The sequence below is a fragment of the Ischnura elegans genome, chromosome 11 (assembly GCF_921293095.1).
Source record: "Ischnura elegans chromosome 11, ioIscEleg1.1, whole genome shotgun sequence".
Classification (NCBI taxonomy): domain Eukaryota; kingdom Metazoa; phylum Arthropoda; class Insecta; order Odonata; family Coenagrionidae; genus Ischnura; species Ischnura elegans.
This window is the reverse complement of record NC_060256.1, coordinates 91,673,228-91,689,903: the sequence shown is the minus strand read 5'-3', so window position 1 is coordinate 91,689,903 and position 16,676 is coordinate 91,673,228. Positions and strand designations below refer to the sequence as shown.

Genomic DNA, 16,676 nt, shown 5'->3' with positions numbered 1-16,676 from the left:
AAAATACTTATATTTTTTAATATCAATTCGTGATGTCTTAATGTTGAGACGGACGAATGTCGGTCATGAACCGTTGTTGGCCAATAATGGCGCCCATGCGCAATAGCTGAATGTCGTTCTATAACTCTCGGTAGTAAACCAAATGAATCAAGTGCGAAGCAACATCACAATGCTTGATGATTATTGCGTAGCGCAGGTGCGGCCGCGCTCAAATGTATGTACCTACTCCCCTTTTTTCTTTTTTCATCAATCCCCGCGGCAATACATTTCGGGCCCGCGGTCCATTTGGTCCAAACGGCCGTGCTCTCAAGATAATAACCCCCATCGGTACGCCGAAAGATTACTTGTATCATCCCCGGCCGTTATTTACCGGCCTCTGCTTGCCCTTCGTTTCCTCTGCGGCCTCGCGAGGCCTCGGGTAAAGCATTCATTCATTCCGGGCCCCTTCATCCCAAAGGGACAGGGCTGCGTTGGAGGAGAAAGTATAGGTTCCGCAGATAAAGGATGAAATAAGATTTCCAAATGGTGTTGGATACATATATAGTCGTATAAAGTACCGAGATATTTACAACTAAGGGAAAGTACTGGAGACATTCGACCGAGAATATCTCAATTTAAGGTCTTTAGGGAGCTTAAGTTCGTACAAAAAGGCCTGAAAGATAATTCGTTTTTTTCATTAAAAGTGGACTAAGGAAATTTTCGTCAATTTCTATGTCTCCGTTGCCATTTATAGCTTAATTTAAGGCCACTGGAATTTATTTTCACTTTTTATGGCAATTAATAATTCTTCCTACAGTTCGGAAAATTGTTTCTATGCGACGAAATATTTACAACTTGGCACTTGAGTGAGGAAGGCACCGAAATGTACGTTCATTATCAAAATGGCGAAATTACCGATTGGAGATGCCATATTAACAGTGTGAAAGCATTTCAAACATAATTTTTAAATTTTTCCTCACTGGTTTTTTACAAATATACTGACTGCAGTGTTCGTCTAGCGGATATAAAAATTAGTTTATTTCTTTCATTTTCTCTACTTTTTAAACATAAAAATGGAAAAGAGTTTTTCATAGTTACACCTCCCATTTGATACCACGAAGTTGTAATACCAGAAATGTGTAAGACTAACCTGAATTGAATATACTTGCTTTCTATGGACTTAACCATATGTTGGTTCATTTGTCTGCCACTGTTGTTGTGGCTCCTTTTGTAATCTTCTAATAAACCATTCATATCACACTTGTCACGCATTCCATGCTGCAGCTATCTAGGTGCCATTCTACCATTAAATTTCAAATACTCAAACTGATCATACTAATGCTATGTTGTCGAGTGTAAAGGTAAGAGAATTATATTATATATTCACTGTTATTACGCATTATTATGCATGGCGATCTGGAACTGAGTTGTCATTTTTTTCTAAATTTCTATTCCTGCCATTAGCGGTTATTTATTTCCACGGTTCGCGGGTAGAGCAGAAAACTCGGATATTAAATTTCCCTCGTACACTTCAATGACCAAATGCAAAAGGCGTTCGAAAGTCCAGCGTTTGAAGCATCAGCTACCGAGTTAATGTCATTTCGACCCATCCGCCATGGGCTTCAACCTAAAGCCTGCCATTTTTTCTCTGCGACCTGTACTATGCAAAATATTCCAGCGTCCACCCATTGTGCCTCCGATTTCGGATAATGAGAGGGCTTGGGCCAATTTTGGCGAGCAAGCTGCAGATTTTTTTTTCATTTTAATTTTTTGATCGGATCATCCAAGCGCAAAACATCATCGGAACAGAACGATTTTGCGTTTCTTTTGTTTTTTTTTAGTTTAATCTCCCTCCGCTGCCCCCAAACTGTCGCCAGAGCATCTCGATAAGGCTGCCGCAGAAAACGCCATTCGTTGACCGAGCAAATTAATTTGGTTTCTGGCCATGTGCGCGAGCTATTTTGCTCGGGACCATATTTTTAAACGTCCCTCCATTGTTGAGATGGGAGAGAGGCATTTCATCATGGCGTCATTGTTGTCCCGGATACCGATAAATGCGGTCGCCGTGATGTCATCGTCTAAACTTCGTGGTCGGGAGTTTTTGTGCAATCTGAATTAATGGCCAATTTATCGTTCAGTTATGCTCGAAAGTGACACCGTATTTGAATTGTGAAGTAATGAGGACTTTGCTCTAACATACTCTGCAAGCCTATGCAGGTATAGCTGCCCTGTTGTAATTTATTGAATGATTTGTGTTGCAATTGTGTATTGTCTACTTTATGCCAAATTTACGTGTATGATTTGTAATTTTTATTACTTTGCGAGATAACCATGGTAGGTAAGGCTATATTCTTATATTTAGAATGCTTTTCACTGAATTTAACGTCCTACTTAAATTTTGTGTAATTCAATTGTCTGTATGATTTAGTTTATGAATATATTCTCCATATATTGTTGTTGCGAAATACTTGAATGTGTGTTAATACTTGGTATTTTTTATTAGATTCTTCAGATTTGACTTTCTCCTACATTGAACAAGTTACATGTCCAATACCAATTCCAAAATTTATCGAGCACCGTCTTTTACTCCCAATAAACATCCAAATGAGACATTTTTTGTTGATATCAACATGACCTGAGAGCTGGACATAGCAGTGTCACCTCTTGCTGCTTGCTATTTGCTGAAACTTCGCTGGAAATATTTTTTCATGCTTTTAAATATTAATTCATATCGATTTTTTATAAGATAGAGAAAAAACTGTCAAATTACTTTGACAGCGTAGGATGTCGAATTTTCATGTGGCAGTGCTGTTGTTTCACAGTCACCGGGCGCCCGGGAACCATATACAATGACAAATCTGTGTCGCCAAAAAGTGATGTCAAAACTTAGATGACTTTTTTATAACTTCCTCGGCTAAATAATCATTAAATTTGCTGACTCCACTTATAGTGTGACACCCAGACTCCACTTATCGTTTGACAGCAGGGAGTTTGCTGTAAAGAATTTAGGTCAGGGCAGTGTCATTGATTTGTTAGTCAAATTATGCCTCTAACAAATATGGAGGTCTAATCATGTGAAATATATCATCGAACTAGATATTTGGTACATTTACTCCCAGACACATTTAAGTATGAATTAAAAGACTAGTGTATATGCAATAGCTATGATTTAGTGAGTCGACCATTATATTTTTATTGTAATTACATTTTTGTCTGGAACTCTCTTAGAACCACACCGCTAATTGTAATATCGTCGCCCTGCATATAATCGACCTAACATAAGGTGAACTAAGGTGACTCCTTCTCTTGGTGAGAAAATTTTGATCTAAGTTTTCGAACCCTATCTAAGCGTTTTCAAGGAACCATGAAATTGCAATGGGTACATCCTACATCGAACAGGATGTTGAGTTCATAATTTCATGGACCTCTTTCCTAAATACCACGTTAATGTAGACCTTGAGCTCCAAATCTCACTTCCTATCCTCTACCAATATTATCCTAGCGCCTCTCTTAATGATCTAATATTCCTAGTCTTAAGGATCGAAATTCTAATTTGCTCATAAAACCCGACTATACAAATTTTGGTATTGTTGCTGAAGGAGAAAGTGCAGGTACCTATTTAGCCAATTTCTTTTAGGTGTTATAATAGCTTTCGGGCAACGTCGTTTACCGATGGAATTAATCAATCATATGTGGTTTTACGTAGAATGCAAACCGTGGAATTCAGTGATATCTTTTAGCTAAAATAAGACAATTATACATTTTTACCATAATTTTCATCACATCTCCTGGCGCGTTTTCTGCTTTTTTTTAATTAATTGCGGTAGAAAAAAACATGTTGATTAATAATAAGTGGTGCAATAATTACTTATCAGTCAGATTCGCTTGTGAAATTCGCCTCGTTTTCCAATTTTGCAATCCTTTTTTATGTGTTCATCTCTTTAAATTAAAAACTACTTTGTGCGTACCCTTTAGTCTTAGAAATCTAATTGTAAAGCTGCCATTGTGTACGTTGCGATTTATAAATTACGCTAGTTATTACCGCGTGCATTGCACCGAAATTGATCGCAGAGAAAATTTTGTTTTGGTGAAAATGTTAAGGATATTGTTATCAAGAGGTCACGTCATTCTTGAATTTCTTTTTTAACTCAAATTGCTGATCCTTTTTCACCATTTCATCGTGCAGATTTTTGTTGTAGGATTGCAGAAAAAATACTTGTATCACGCAAATAACCGTGACTAATGTTACAGAAATAGCATTTAAGGAGTTCACTCGTGAAAGTAATTAATTTTATTTTTATATCCTATTTACTTGGGTATTTTATCCAATTTTTCCTGTCCATTCGTTCGAAATTTCATGTAAATATTTATGTTCATTACTACTGGCAAAAGAACTTACCCCCTGTTCTTTTACGTGCATTGTGGAGCAATATGGCTAATTACTGCTCAAGATGTGTGAGTGGCAAATGCTGCGAAGTATGTTGCCTGCAGGCTACTCAGTTTTCACCTAAGAATGGGCTAATGTATTTCAACGATACAAAATAAATGAAAATAAAAAATCGTAAACCTTATGCATTAATTCAAAACTTCCTTCTGCTACGCTAAAAAAGCTTCGAAATTGACGTACCACATGTGTGTTATGAAAACCATGAAATACATTGACGTACTTACTTCTTGTACCTGCATCAACGACCAGCTCATTATTATTAAATGGATATAATTATTGTGTCCCAATTGACCGGGGGTCAAGTGGGACAAAATAAATGGCTGATTAAGCGGTCAATTAGCCCGGAGTGGTCATAGTTTTAAAATTCACCACACCACTTGCTGAAAACCGTGCCGCACGGATAAACACCGCTTAAAAAGCCCCACTCCTCCCCTACCCCTTAGCGACCTTGGAAACAGATTTTATATAGGTCAGCGTGGTTGAATAATTATGACGACGAATCCGTCGGATTATATACTGGCAAAAATGGTCTGAGGGAAGGGTGGTAAGCTGTGCGATGGGGTCACGCCGAAATGGTCTCGCAAATCGGTTGTGTAAGCACTCCATTAATTGCAGCAGGCTCTCTTTAGTATTAAAAGCACGAGGAGGACGCGGAGAAAAAATTATACATACATATATATTATGTGTATATATATATGCGCCAAGAGGGGAGGCAGGAAGGAAGGGAGGATAAGCGGACGCTCAAATCTCTTCAAAGCGGTTTATGAATTGCGTAAAAGCTTTTGCTAGTCTCGTGCTGAATATGCGTTTCAAAAGAACGGTCGCTCTTTCCGTATTTAGGTGTTTTTTAGGAAAAAACATCCACCGAGGCGAAATAATAATAGCGATAAAAATCTAAATAAAACTTGAGATAGGGAGAGAGAGAGAGGGATACTAGAATTTTTTACCCTGTGCCGGATGTGTTATCATTTTTTTAAAGGACTTAATCCTGCTAAAATCACTCCGTCGTAATTGCTTTGGAGCGCTAGTAGCTGTTTCTTTTTTCTCTCTCTCTCTCAAATATTCGAAGTGCTGAGGGATACAAGATTATTCTGTCTCGGTCGGAGAATTTATAATTTCATTTATTCCTCCCGAGACCTAAATGGTAGTTAATACCCGCCGCGGAAATTCAGTGATAAGAAAGCAGTTGATGATAACACTCTTTGAGGACATACTTTTTTTCTAGGGTGTCTCTCTGGGAAGGTTGCATGCGAATTCATGGAAATTAATGCAAGGTTATTTCGTTTGATAATTGAGGATACTAAGATGAGTAGGTATTTTTGCCGGGAAGAGAGTCTCCGTCATAGTGAGGACCTTTCATGCATTCAAATGCTAGCAGACTAAGTGTGTGGTTTTAAATAGATATGACTGAATTAATACGCTGGAATGTTATAACGTACTTTGCTATCTCGTTACCTCAGACGACTACTCGGACCCAAAATATAGTATCGTATATTTTTGAGTTGATGCATGATACCAATCGGCCTTGCCCTAATTGCGATACGAATTATCATTTAAATGGATTTATGATTAAGAATCATTTAGTTGATTGCATTGAATTTTGGTATGCATGATATAAATTTAAAGAAATTTTTCTGTTTTTTACTTTTTTATGGTGTATTATTCAGAGATAAATCTCACAAAAAAATTATTTTATCAACCCCTGCAGAAATATTTGGCCATTTTGAATTGAGGCATATGCAACAAATTTTAGAGTTGTCTTGAATTATTTCAATATTTGCTAAAGTTAGATTTTTAAAGCAAATGCTGCCTTTCTGCTTCAATGGTGTTCAGAAATGTGGTTATGCTTAAGGAAAATGCTATCTTACAAGTTTCTATGCAATAGAAAAGGCTAACCCGGTAGGAATTATTTATTCTCCTGTAGTATTCGTAAGACTATGTAAAGTATTTTGCAGCTTGTTTTCTCATATTTTGAAGGAAAAACTACGCTCTTTCATTTCAGGGAATATTATCCTAAATAAATACATGCAGATATTAATGAGCGGTTATTATGAGTAAATTGATCACAAATTAAAAAATGATTTGGAAACTTACTCCATAATACTGCTAATTTTATAGTTCCCAATGAAATATGGGGGCACTATTTTCATGTAATATGGCGAATATAGGCGCATGGTAATTATATAATGTAATAGGCGTATGGTGATTATAGGCTCATGCATGATATTATTGACAGGTTGGATTAGCGCATGATGGCATGGTTATTACATTATAATTTTAGGTCTTTGTCCTCTGAGATAGTGGATATTGGGATATTTAAAGTAGTTTTCAGTCACATTCTAAGTTTGCTGCGTTTTTGAGATTGAAAATATTTTTAACATTAGCTGGGAGGAATAGTAAATTCTGTTGCTACCCATTTTAACTTCTTTGAGATTTAGGATACTTTGCAATTTCACAATATTTTTTCGCATATTACTTTGAAAGGATTCTTTGAATTGATGCATTTCTGCATAGAATATTATTTAGGTCAACGGTGCGCGGTGTAAAATACCGCGATTTGATTTACGTAAAGATACACAAGGAAAACATATAGATTAATTACCATCGAATGATATGGTAATTATTTTATATCAAATTGCTGTAGAAAATGCTGAGAATTCGGCGAAAGTTCCCAGAAGAAAATGTTAGGTCAACGTAAGTCCTTGACTCATTTATCCCTTTCGTTTTACCGTGGAATTGCAAATCCCCACCTTTTCATAATTATGGAACCCTGCCCTGGTATTTTATCAATGGATAGGAATAATACGGGAATCCCTGAGACCCCTTAATTATCAGGAGTAACCCCGGATAAAACGTAAAATTCCTCGGATCGTAATCGGGCATAAGGATTTATTAGTGCGTATTGCTGACCAAGCTGGGCCATCCTGGGCTCCTCTGCCTTTCCGAGGGCGTAATTCACTCCTGACTAACACACAAAGCCGCAGAGAGAGAGTGGGGAAGCCACAGCGGGGGGGTGAATATATCGAACCTTGTCGTATTGAATTATTAAGTACCTTATTCACCACAAACAATCAGACGCAACTCGGCACACAAACGCCCTCTCGCAAAAGTAAAACCAACCCGCGGCATTAATTCCTCCGCACCCGGGCTAAGCGATGCTCCCTCTGCCTTATCACTGCGCCATTAGACATTTCGCCCGCAAACACGGGCGAGAGCCCCATTCAACGCAGCGAGACGCACCGGGCGTTAATTCCTACTCCCGCCACCGTCCCTGCGGGGGCCTTAATGTTCTCGTAAGCCGCAAAAGGGTTTTGGCGCCACCTGCAGCGTCCGAACTGTGTTATCCACTTTCCAGATATTCTCCTGCATATCCCACTTTCTCAATCCCAACAGAGCAGCTCTCCTTCTTTTAACGCAAAGGAATGATATAGGTGCGGCTGTTTTTTTTACGAGGGTCCTTTTTTTCTGCTATTGAGGTCCGGAGCTTCCAAACTTAATCCATGTATTGCTTGATTCGTGCCTGATACTCTTACTAGTCATTCTGCCGTTAAATGTTAACATTTATTTAAAGTGCCATCTGTCTTGGTTACACGGTACATCAGCCCGCACAAGTTACTGTCTAATTTCACGAACGGTTTTGGTGGACCGAAATCGTCGTCGACATGTACGAATGAATTGACTAAATTAGAACACCTTCTATTCCTTTCTTCATCCATTCGCACAAGTTGGGTTGTTTCGCTATAATGTACTATGTAAACAGGCCTTTTGAGTTTGCTCAGAGAAAAAAATTAGGCACCTTAGTGTACAACTTTGCTGAAAGTAGGTACCACATGCCACAATATTCTGATTTCCTCGTGGACATCTGAGATTAATAAGGACACGTTGATTTAAAGTAGATATTCAAGTGTCACTTCCACTGTTGTATTGCACACAACTGTCATATGTATCATCTGTAGCTACTTTCCAACTAATCGAAATTGTATGTACTAAAACTATAATTTTCTATTCATATCACATATTTTGTCTGATATTTACCTGTTACAGCTGTCAGCAATTTTTTTCAATATTACTCCATGCAACTTTGTGGTGTTCACTCTTTCGAATTCGAATCTCACCCACCAAAAGCGCTCTGCCTTAAGTCCAGGTTGTTTGAATGGGATAATTAATGAAGGGCTGTGGATAATTTCTGGAGCTAACTCACGTGGAGGAAGAAGTGTGGGTGGGAACCACGTATCCTACCTTTTATGTTCCTCAATCCTGCTATTATTTCCCAACTCGGCTTCACAAAACGCAGTTCTCTGAATGTAAAGAAAAAAACGGCTCTACCAAAACTCTATTACAGCGCCTCGTATATTTTATTTTTTGAATTATTCCACCCTGCTGCCGCTACGCTTATTTTTTCCATTCAAATGGCGTCCTTATTTCAGCAAGATTCCCGAAAACCCTTCCCCCCGTTGAGGAACGATCCTATTCTCCATAATCCTTTTTCCCAGAGAGAAGGCGTTCAGGGCACCTATCTCTTATCTCCCAATTTTCTCTCTCTCTCTCTCTCTGGCGATATTGTAGTGGTTGGCCTTTTCGTTATACAAGCATTCCGAGATAAGGTTTATAGGCTTCATTTTTCTCTTGTGGGTCCCGCAAAATCATCTCCAATTGTTGAGGAGCTACGTTGGCGCCCGCGCAATCCAAAGCAAATGCTTTTAGTAAATGTTATCACACAAATGTTAAGACATAGTTAAATGACCTTAATCCAGGCTTAAAAGAAGGAAGTAATTACGAGGTATAATGGTAATTTCAAAATGTCAGGATGCGTGTCAGAATTACGCGAAGTAGTGCAATGACGAGGCTGAGTTTCATTTTTTTATGTTGATTGTTAAAGTGTATCGGAGATGCCACGCACTTCGGTGACTGTGTGTTAGCTATTTGTGTCGGTATTCAGCTATTTCTATGAATCGCATTATGGGTTTTTTATTGTTTTATCACGGAAACATGAGTACTTTTCTATTTTTGGTGTAGTTATCACTGTCCAAGGTGTGTTATTCTTAGTTTTTCCGTCTGTTGTGCTTAAAGTAGTGGGCTTTCATTGTGCCTCCTGAGTGGATGTATGAATAGATATTGTGTTCTCAGGACGGTTTGAAATATTTGGCTATGCCGTTTAGGAATTGTGTATGGGTTTTATTTCGATATCACCATGTGCGTATATGTTGCAGACGACCTACTGGGCGCTTGTCCGTAAACACTTTTTCTGAACTACTTTGAGTTTTTTTATTGGGTTTGGGCTATTCAACCAAGCGAAATATGCATACTAGCCTCAATCAACATTTTTATTAGATTCTGACAAATATTGCCGTAATATCATGCATAGTTATGCGCATTTTTAAATGCATATTCGAGATATCATAGCACGGAAAGCCTGTTTTTATGTGGCCGTCAATTGATGCTGTGGAATTATAGCATAATATTTCGAAATTTTTGTGGAAACGACAAATACTTCGTTTCTGGAACTGACCTCCTCGACGAAATAGCTAAACGTTTTTTCAATATTTTTTTCCGCTGAATGACTCTCCTCGAATGTGTTGGCCGACTCAACTTTTCAATCTTTTTTCTGTCGATTTCACCGCTGCGCTGCCTTTTATAATTTTCCAATCGCATTCCAGGAATCGATTTGGTTGGGATGATAGCTTTTCCGATGGTGGCTTCATCGGATTTGTTTTCAGTATCGTTGTCCTTGGAATATTATTCGACTCACCCCAACAAGGGCGTGTGAGTAATGTTAATCTTGCTGCAATAAATAGCTCTGTACCTTATAAAGTATTTGTGAGGTCCTTTAATATTCGTAGATCGGTAGTATAGTTATTTGGTTGAAGTATCCTCAAGTCTTTTTTCTTGGATAAATAATAATTACCATCATAGAAAATTCTGAAAAATTTTACATCAAGGCTTCTTTCAATTGTTGCGATATGTGGATTCCAAAAACTACCAGCCTGTCCAATCCATCTCTGGACTTTAATTTCCAAATCTTCGCTCTCAAATGTATGGTCTGGTTAATCTCCTATTAGTCGCTAAGGGAGAGTGTCAGTTTACTTTGTTGAACCTTGAGTTCATGGTTAAAATAAATAGTATACGCACACATTTTCTGTAGTTAAAGCCCAGCCAGCTTCTAAAATGGCATATATTTGTCAAGGGAAATGCGATTTCATCCATTGAATGTATTGCACATATGTTGCTATACCGTTCACTTTATGTCTGCGGATGAACTTTCATGAGATCCCGGAAACTCTCGGATGGCTTCGCTGATAGGGGAGGGGTAGTACCGAGAGAGAGAGGAGGAGCGAACGTAACGTTGTCAAATGTACATAGCCGCCCTACTTTGTCATTGAAAAAGTGTGAGTCATAAGTGGCCACAGGTATTTTGGCCCCTGGCGCCGAGACAACATACCTACTCATTTGAAAGGCATTTGGGATAATCGGATAATCCTTTCACAGAAGCTCATGGCATTGTCAGCTACCGCGCTGAATGAGCCACTGTTGTTGAAAGGCATGCTTAGTCACATAGAAAGAGAACGCGTGAGGTTTGACAACGCTGCTCCACGACTAGATTCAGGATGTTCACTCGGCGGTCTGAGAGCGACTCACTGAGGCCACACCTACTGTTTGCTGATTGACAAAGGCAAAGTCACATGTCGAGAAACTTTCCCTCCCCTCATCTCCACTTGCTTCATCCACACCAGCTCACCCGCAGAGATAAAATGAACAGAATATAGTGCACTTGCTTACAGTTTCGTACGGATCACGGCAATCTTCATTTTCCCTGAGCCTTGCGACAGATAACGAGAATAATTGTTGTTACCGTTGGCCCCTTATATTTTGCCAATTTAATTTAACTATTTATATTTTCTTCATATGTAACGGAAAATATCTTTGACATTGTAGTTTTTCATAAATTTTGCACATTTGGAATGCTTGCATATATTTTTGTTTGAGGAAATTCGTGTTTTCGAAGTTGCTACTTTCACAATATCGCATCGTCACCATCATTTGTCAACAATCCTGAGATTGGTTTGACGCAGCTCTCCATTCCTCTCTCCTATCCGCCAACCTTTTCATAGCCACGTATTTCTTCTCTTTCACATTCTTTATAACCTGTTCTATGTAATCAAATCAAATTTTGAATCAAATGATAAGCGTTAAGAAGAAAAAATTGCGTCAACATTCGAAATTTAAACTGCTTATTAAGCTTGAATTTGCTTAAATTTTCCTATATTCAGTATAGGAAGCGTAGTTTTGAGCCTAGTTCCCAGCGGAAAACCCTCACCGGCTGTAACATCTCTAGAGATTTGAAAACTCAAAGAGTATGTGTTTGTTCACTACACCTTGAAATGGAATACATCGACTTAATGTAGGCATTAGATGAGAGGATCTCTTAATCTTGAAATTAGCCGGTAGGAAGGAGTATATAGTTTTGTATAATATCCATAGATATATAAAAAACTATAAAAAAGTCCTTTTCAATATCCTGGGATTTGTAATTGATCCGGCCTTATGCTTCGCATCATATTTCTATAAATTTCTCCTTGATTTACTATCCTTTCCGGCAATTTAAGTGATCACAATTCCGGCGATGTTAAAATGCTCTATAATGCATCTATTGTCTTCATCTACCGATCATTGCTCGCTTTCATCGGAGCTCGAATAACAGAGAAAACTATCGCAAACTGTTTAAGTACCGCGAGTAATTGTAATATTTGATTAGGGCTCATGCCATATCCTTACAAAGACGTCACAATCACTTCAGTTGTTTGAAAGAAGGCTGTACTCCTATTTGAAGTCTGGGGCTTAATTCAGTCTCCTCAACTCATTATCATCATAGAGTTATCATCTTAATGTTGTGATGTTATCAAAACTCTCCACATAAATGTGTATATGTGTGTGTGTGTGTTCATTACTGTCTAAGGTAAAACTTATATTTTTGTATTGTTAGTAGGTATTGAATATTTTACATTTTTTGTATAAATGTCTACTACTTGTTAGCCTAGCAATAATCTCCATGATGCTTTATTTTTGTCAAAATGCCTTTTATTAAGAGTAGAATATTTCCTGTATTTTCTATTTTTTTGCTCTCATAGGTTTTACCTAGAGCATAATAAAAATATTAAATATTCAATATAAAAGTCATAAGTGTCTTTCAATATGGTAGGTACTCTTCTTTCGGTCAGTATTCCACGACTTTCTGCGCATTTATATATTTTTGTTATTTACACGGTACCATGTTGCTCTTTTCAGCGCAATAAGTGATTTGTTTCCTTTTTCTCTCTCTCTTCCAGTTCGGCCTCTAGACGTGCGTGTCCTGGGAGCCAGCCAACCTCTCTCCGCTGGTCGACGCTACGATCTCCTTTGCCAGTCCTCTGGCTCGCGGCCTCCAGCCAGCGTCACGTGGTGGAAGAACGGACAGAGATTGGAGAGAACGAAGGAAACGGTAAGTAAATACATTACAGCTGTAGATGTGGCTAGGTTCCCGCATATTTCAATTATGGCTAACTTTTTGTTAATATTTCATCTTTGACAGTTGCTGTTTTACATATTTTTTTGGCAATGCTTGGAAGTATTTTGCGATATTCTTGTACTTGATCACTCATCCTCTGTCATATTGTAAAATTTTCTTCCTTTACGCCGTTATATCGGTGCGTAATTTCTAAACTCAACACAAAATGTGGTATCTTATTTACATTTTCTCTTCGTGGTCGCATAGTGATTTCCAGCGTATGAAATGCTCGAGAAATCAAAGTATGCAGTTCTGCTTTAATTTTGCAATAAAGTGTTATCCATCCCTCTACCAGGAAAAAAATCAGCTGGACTTAGGCTATAGATTCGTTGGCGTTAAGGTTTGGATTCTTCCTTCATTTTTGGCTGATACATTTTAAAGATACTGTTATCGAATTTGTCTGTTGTGCATTTTTAATATATTTTCGGCTAATGCATTTTAATGGTATCCATGATGGAAACCATTTCTTATGAGTGTGGCGGATATTATTGCATTTTGAAGAATGTTAAACGTTAAACATATGTTTATGCATCGCGCTCATCAATGCGCCGATTCCTTTAGAAATATACGCGGGGTCATTTCCTAATTTTTTGTTATCCTAACTAATGTTTCAAGTCATCTTTATTTTAATTTCTTACATTACGTAATGGCAGTGTCCAAACATGCTCCACAATCAATGATTAGTTACAATAAATATATTGAAATTCAATCGTGCTTATTAAGTTATTTCATTTTCATTAGCTTTGTAAAAGCTATATCTTGCAATTTTTCCTGTATTACTCTTAACAAAGGAGACACTTATTTTACTTGCTGTGTTAAAGAAAGTATGCATTTACAGTTCAGTATTATTAAAAGGTAATATAATATGCTTTCAAATCCGACGGCTCACTGCACTATACAAAGGCAGTTTTTTTAACCCCCAAATATATTGGATTACGTAATCCAATCGTTCTACTCTCCAGCATCTTTTTGATAACATTTTCCGCTCGTGGTCCTCAACAGGCTCTTTCATATCGTTTACATTCTTATCGACGGCGAATATCCGGTATAAACTTGAGCTTCCGTAGTATAAACCTTAATGAAAAGATATTATTCTCCAGGAAAACCGTGTATCATTTCATGGGCCACTGTGAAGAGGAAAATTCGCATAAATCAGAACACAACATTATTCCCCTTCACCCTTAGCGGAACCCTTGAGATCTTCGTCCCCCTCCCAGAATTCCACGGGTGGCGGAGCGTCTCTCCTTCTGATGTCTTTCAGACCGCTTTCTCCCAAGTTTACTTCCTTGAATATATCCTTCTGAGACCAAATGAGAATTATCATCTCATGTTTTTCTCCTTTAAGGAATATTCCTGCTTTGAAGAATGTTGCGTAACCTTTGGAGGCTTTCAAAGCTATTTTATTCAATGAACCATCGTCTTTTCCCTGTGTTTTTTTGTTATCCATTCGCAAAATTGTTTATATCCTCCAAAAATACTATTATTATTTTGTATCTCATATTTTTGCTTGAGTATGTCTTTACTTTTGCTATGCAGATATTAATTGTGCTATATCATTGATAGATTATATTCTCCTTTTGATTTAGAAGTAGAGTCAACCACTTAGTTATTATTGCTTTTATACGAATGGACGAATTAATTTTTTTGCAAATACAAGCCTTGCAAAAAGTCCCTGTGTTTAGCAGCGAGATGATGTGAGAGATGATTTTTATAATGTATTAATTTTTATCCGTGGTCCTTTTTGCTTATGAATCTAAAATTTCTCAGTCCATCTGCTTTTCGTAAATATTTTTTACCTCTACTCATAGTATGTGGTGTACGTTCATGGGTTCTAGTTCCATTCTAGCTTAAAAAAGTGTATTTTCCACACTGGAATTCCACAATTTCGCAACCAATTAGTTTGTTGATAATGTTGAAGCTAATAGTAATTATTTTAACGAAATGTTAATTTAAATCAACAACATTTTGTGTTGAAGTTTATAAATAAGCAAAGGGTTGTTAAGGGTAAGAAAAAGTTGAATAAATAAGTTAAAAGAGACAACAACATCGTGCATAGTTAAGAAGAATAATTCAGTTACAGTAGGTTATGGGCCCAGCACGCTTCCACTGCAATAGATAGAGTACAATAGATAATAGATAGATAGAGTTACAATAGATAATGAGTCGTGGTGACGGAGAAGTCATCTTTACCGTTGAGACAACAGCTCTTTTGATTACTTTTCGTCTGGAGAGCGCAAATAAATATTTCCAGTTGACGCCTGTGTGGCATTATTCATTTCCCTATCAGTTTTATTTTAGTCTGGCAGAAGAACTCTTGATGCTACTTTGTGCTGTCTCCTGATAGCTGTAGCCTTACTTTTTCTCCGGCCGTGGTGAAATAATGCATGACATGCAACAACAAAGGGACTACATCTGTAAATACCTCTACGTAGACAAATCCATTCCTCCATACTATATATGTTGTAGTTTTACTGTTTCATGTTCGGAAAATTTGCTATATGTTCTGTTAACTATTCGCATGTGGTTAAAAAAAAAAGCGGTTAAATATTTACGGGAAATTAAACTACCATGCGTTCGTTATAGTCTAGTAGAGAAAAGCTTCATATTGTGTTGCGTTGTTATTTCAGCAGATCGCCAAATCCAACATTTGGGTTTAGTGCTAAAAGTATTAACATACGGTAAAGAGTGGAGGATAGGAGGGCAGTAGGTGAGATAATACTTTTTCGTAGACATATCCAAATATCAACACCTATTGCGGTATCCTCCTGCCCTATATCTTTTACAGTATTCATGTTTCAGAACATTCCAATATCTAAGATCCCGTTGACTTAAGTGAAATCATTGTTTCATAGTATTTGATTGTAGTATGTGAGGGTTATCAGGAATTGTCGCTGCTATGTTTTATTTCTGTTCCTGTACATAAATTGTCGGTATTATTTGGCGATGCAACGTGATTACTAGAGCACTCATCTTTATCCGAGGCTTTCATTTAATTGTGGTGCGCTATCTTAATTCGAGCGGTAGTCATTGGTGCACGCCCATTATTATCTCCACGTTGACGTAACCTGCATTTCCTGTATATCGTGGTTTTCCTTCGCCCTATTCCATTATCTTAAATTATGGTCGGACATGGGTAAAATCTGAACATCACCTCTACGGAAGCGTATGATCTAGTACATAGTATTTACATGGAGATGTCGAAGTTGTTAGAGAAAGTCTGTACTAGATTTTGAGGGCTTTTGTGATATCTTCTTCCTATTTTGTTTTTATTTAGGTGGATATTTTATTAATATTACTCGGTGATTAATCTTGACTTTTGTTTCTCTTTGCCTTATCCGATCTTAGGGTGTAATGCGATCATATAAAGTGAGCAATGAAAGCAGCAGAATGTCCGTTAATATTTCTACGTTGGCGTACTCAAACCGTAACATCCATCGTGGTGTTCTTGTTCCGTAAACTGGAATGATGGCCTGGCAGGGAATGATGCAGCTAGTGAAAGGAAAACCACTGGATGCCTCGGACAACGAAAATGAAATGTTGAGCACTCAATCTCTTGCGGCCATGGCGAAGTGGTTTGCGAATTCCAAGGCCGCTATGGGATGGAAGGCTGGGAAGAATAAAGCAAGGAAATGGCGACTGCGGCTCAAGTTGGAGAAGGTGGAAGGATAACACCCTGGAGAAGGCGGTCGGAGGAAGGAAATAAAACGT

The 16,676-nt window shown here is 37.8% G+C and overlaps 1 protein-coding gene across 1 annotated transcript in view; it reads left to right on the top strand.

Moving 5' to 3' along the window:
• LOC124167664 (hemicentin-1) overlaps window positions 1-16,676 on the top strand; it is a 450,985-nt gene that overhangs the window by 90,595 nt on the left and 343,714 nt on the right. Inside the window, exon 3 of the mRNA XM_046545648.1 lies at window positions 12,751-12,902. Within this exon, the coding sequence (XP_046401604.1) occupies window positions 12,751-12,902 (152 nt within the window). The remainder of the gene's footprint in view (window positions 1-12,750; window positions 12,903-16,676) is intronic.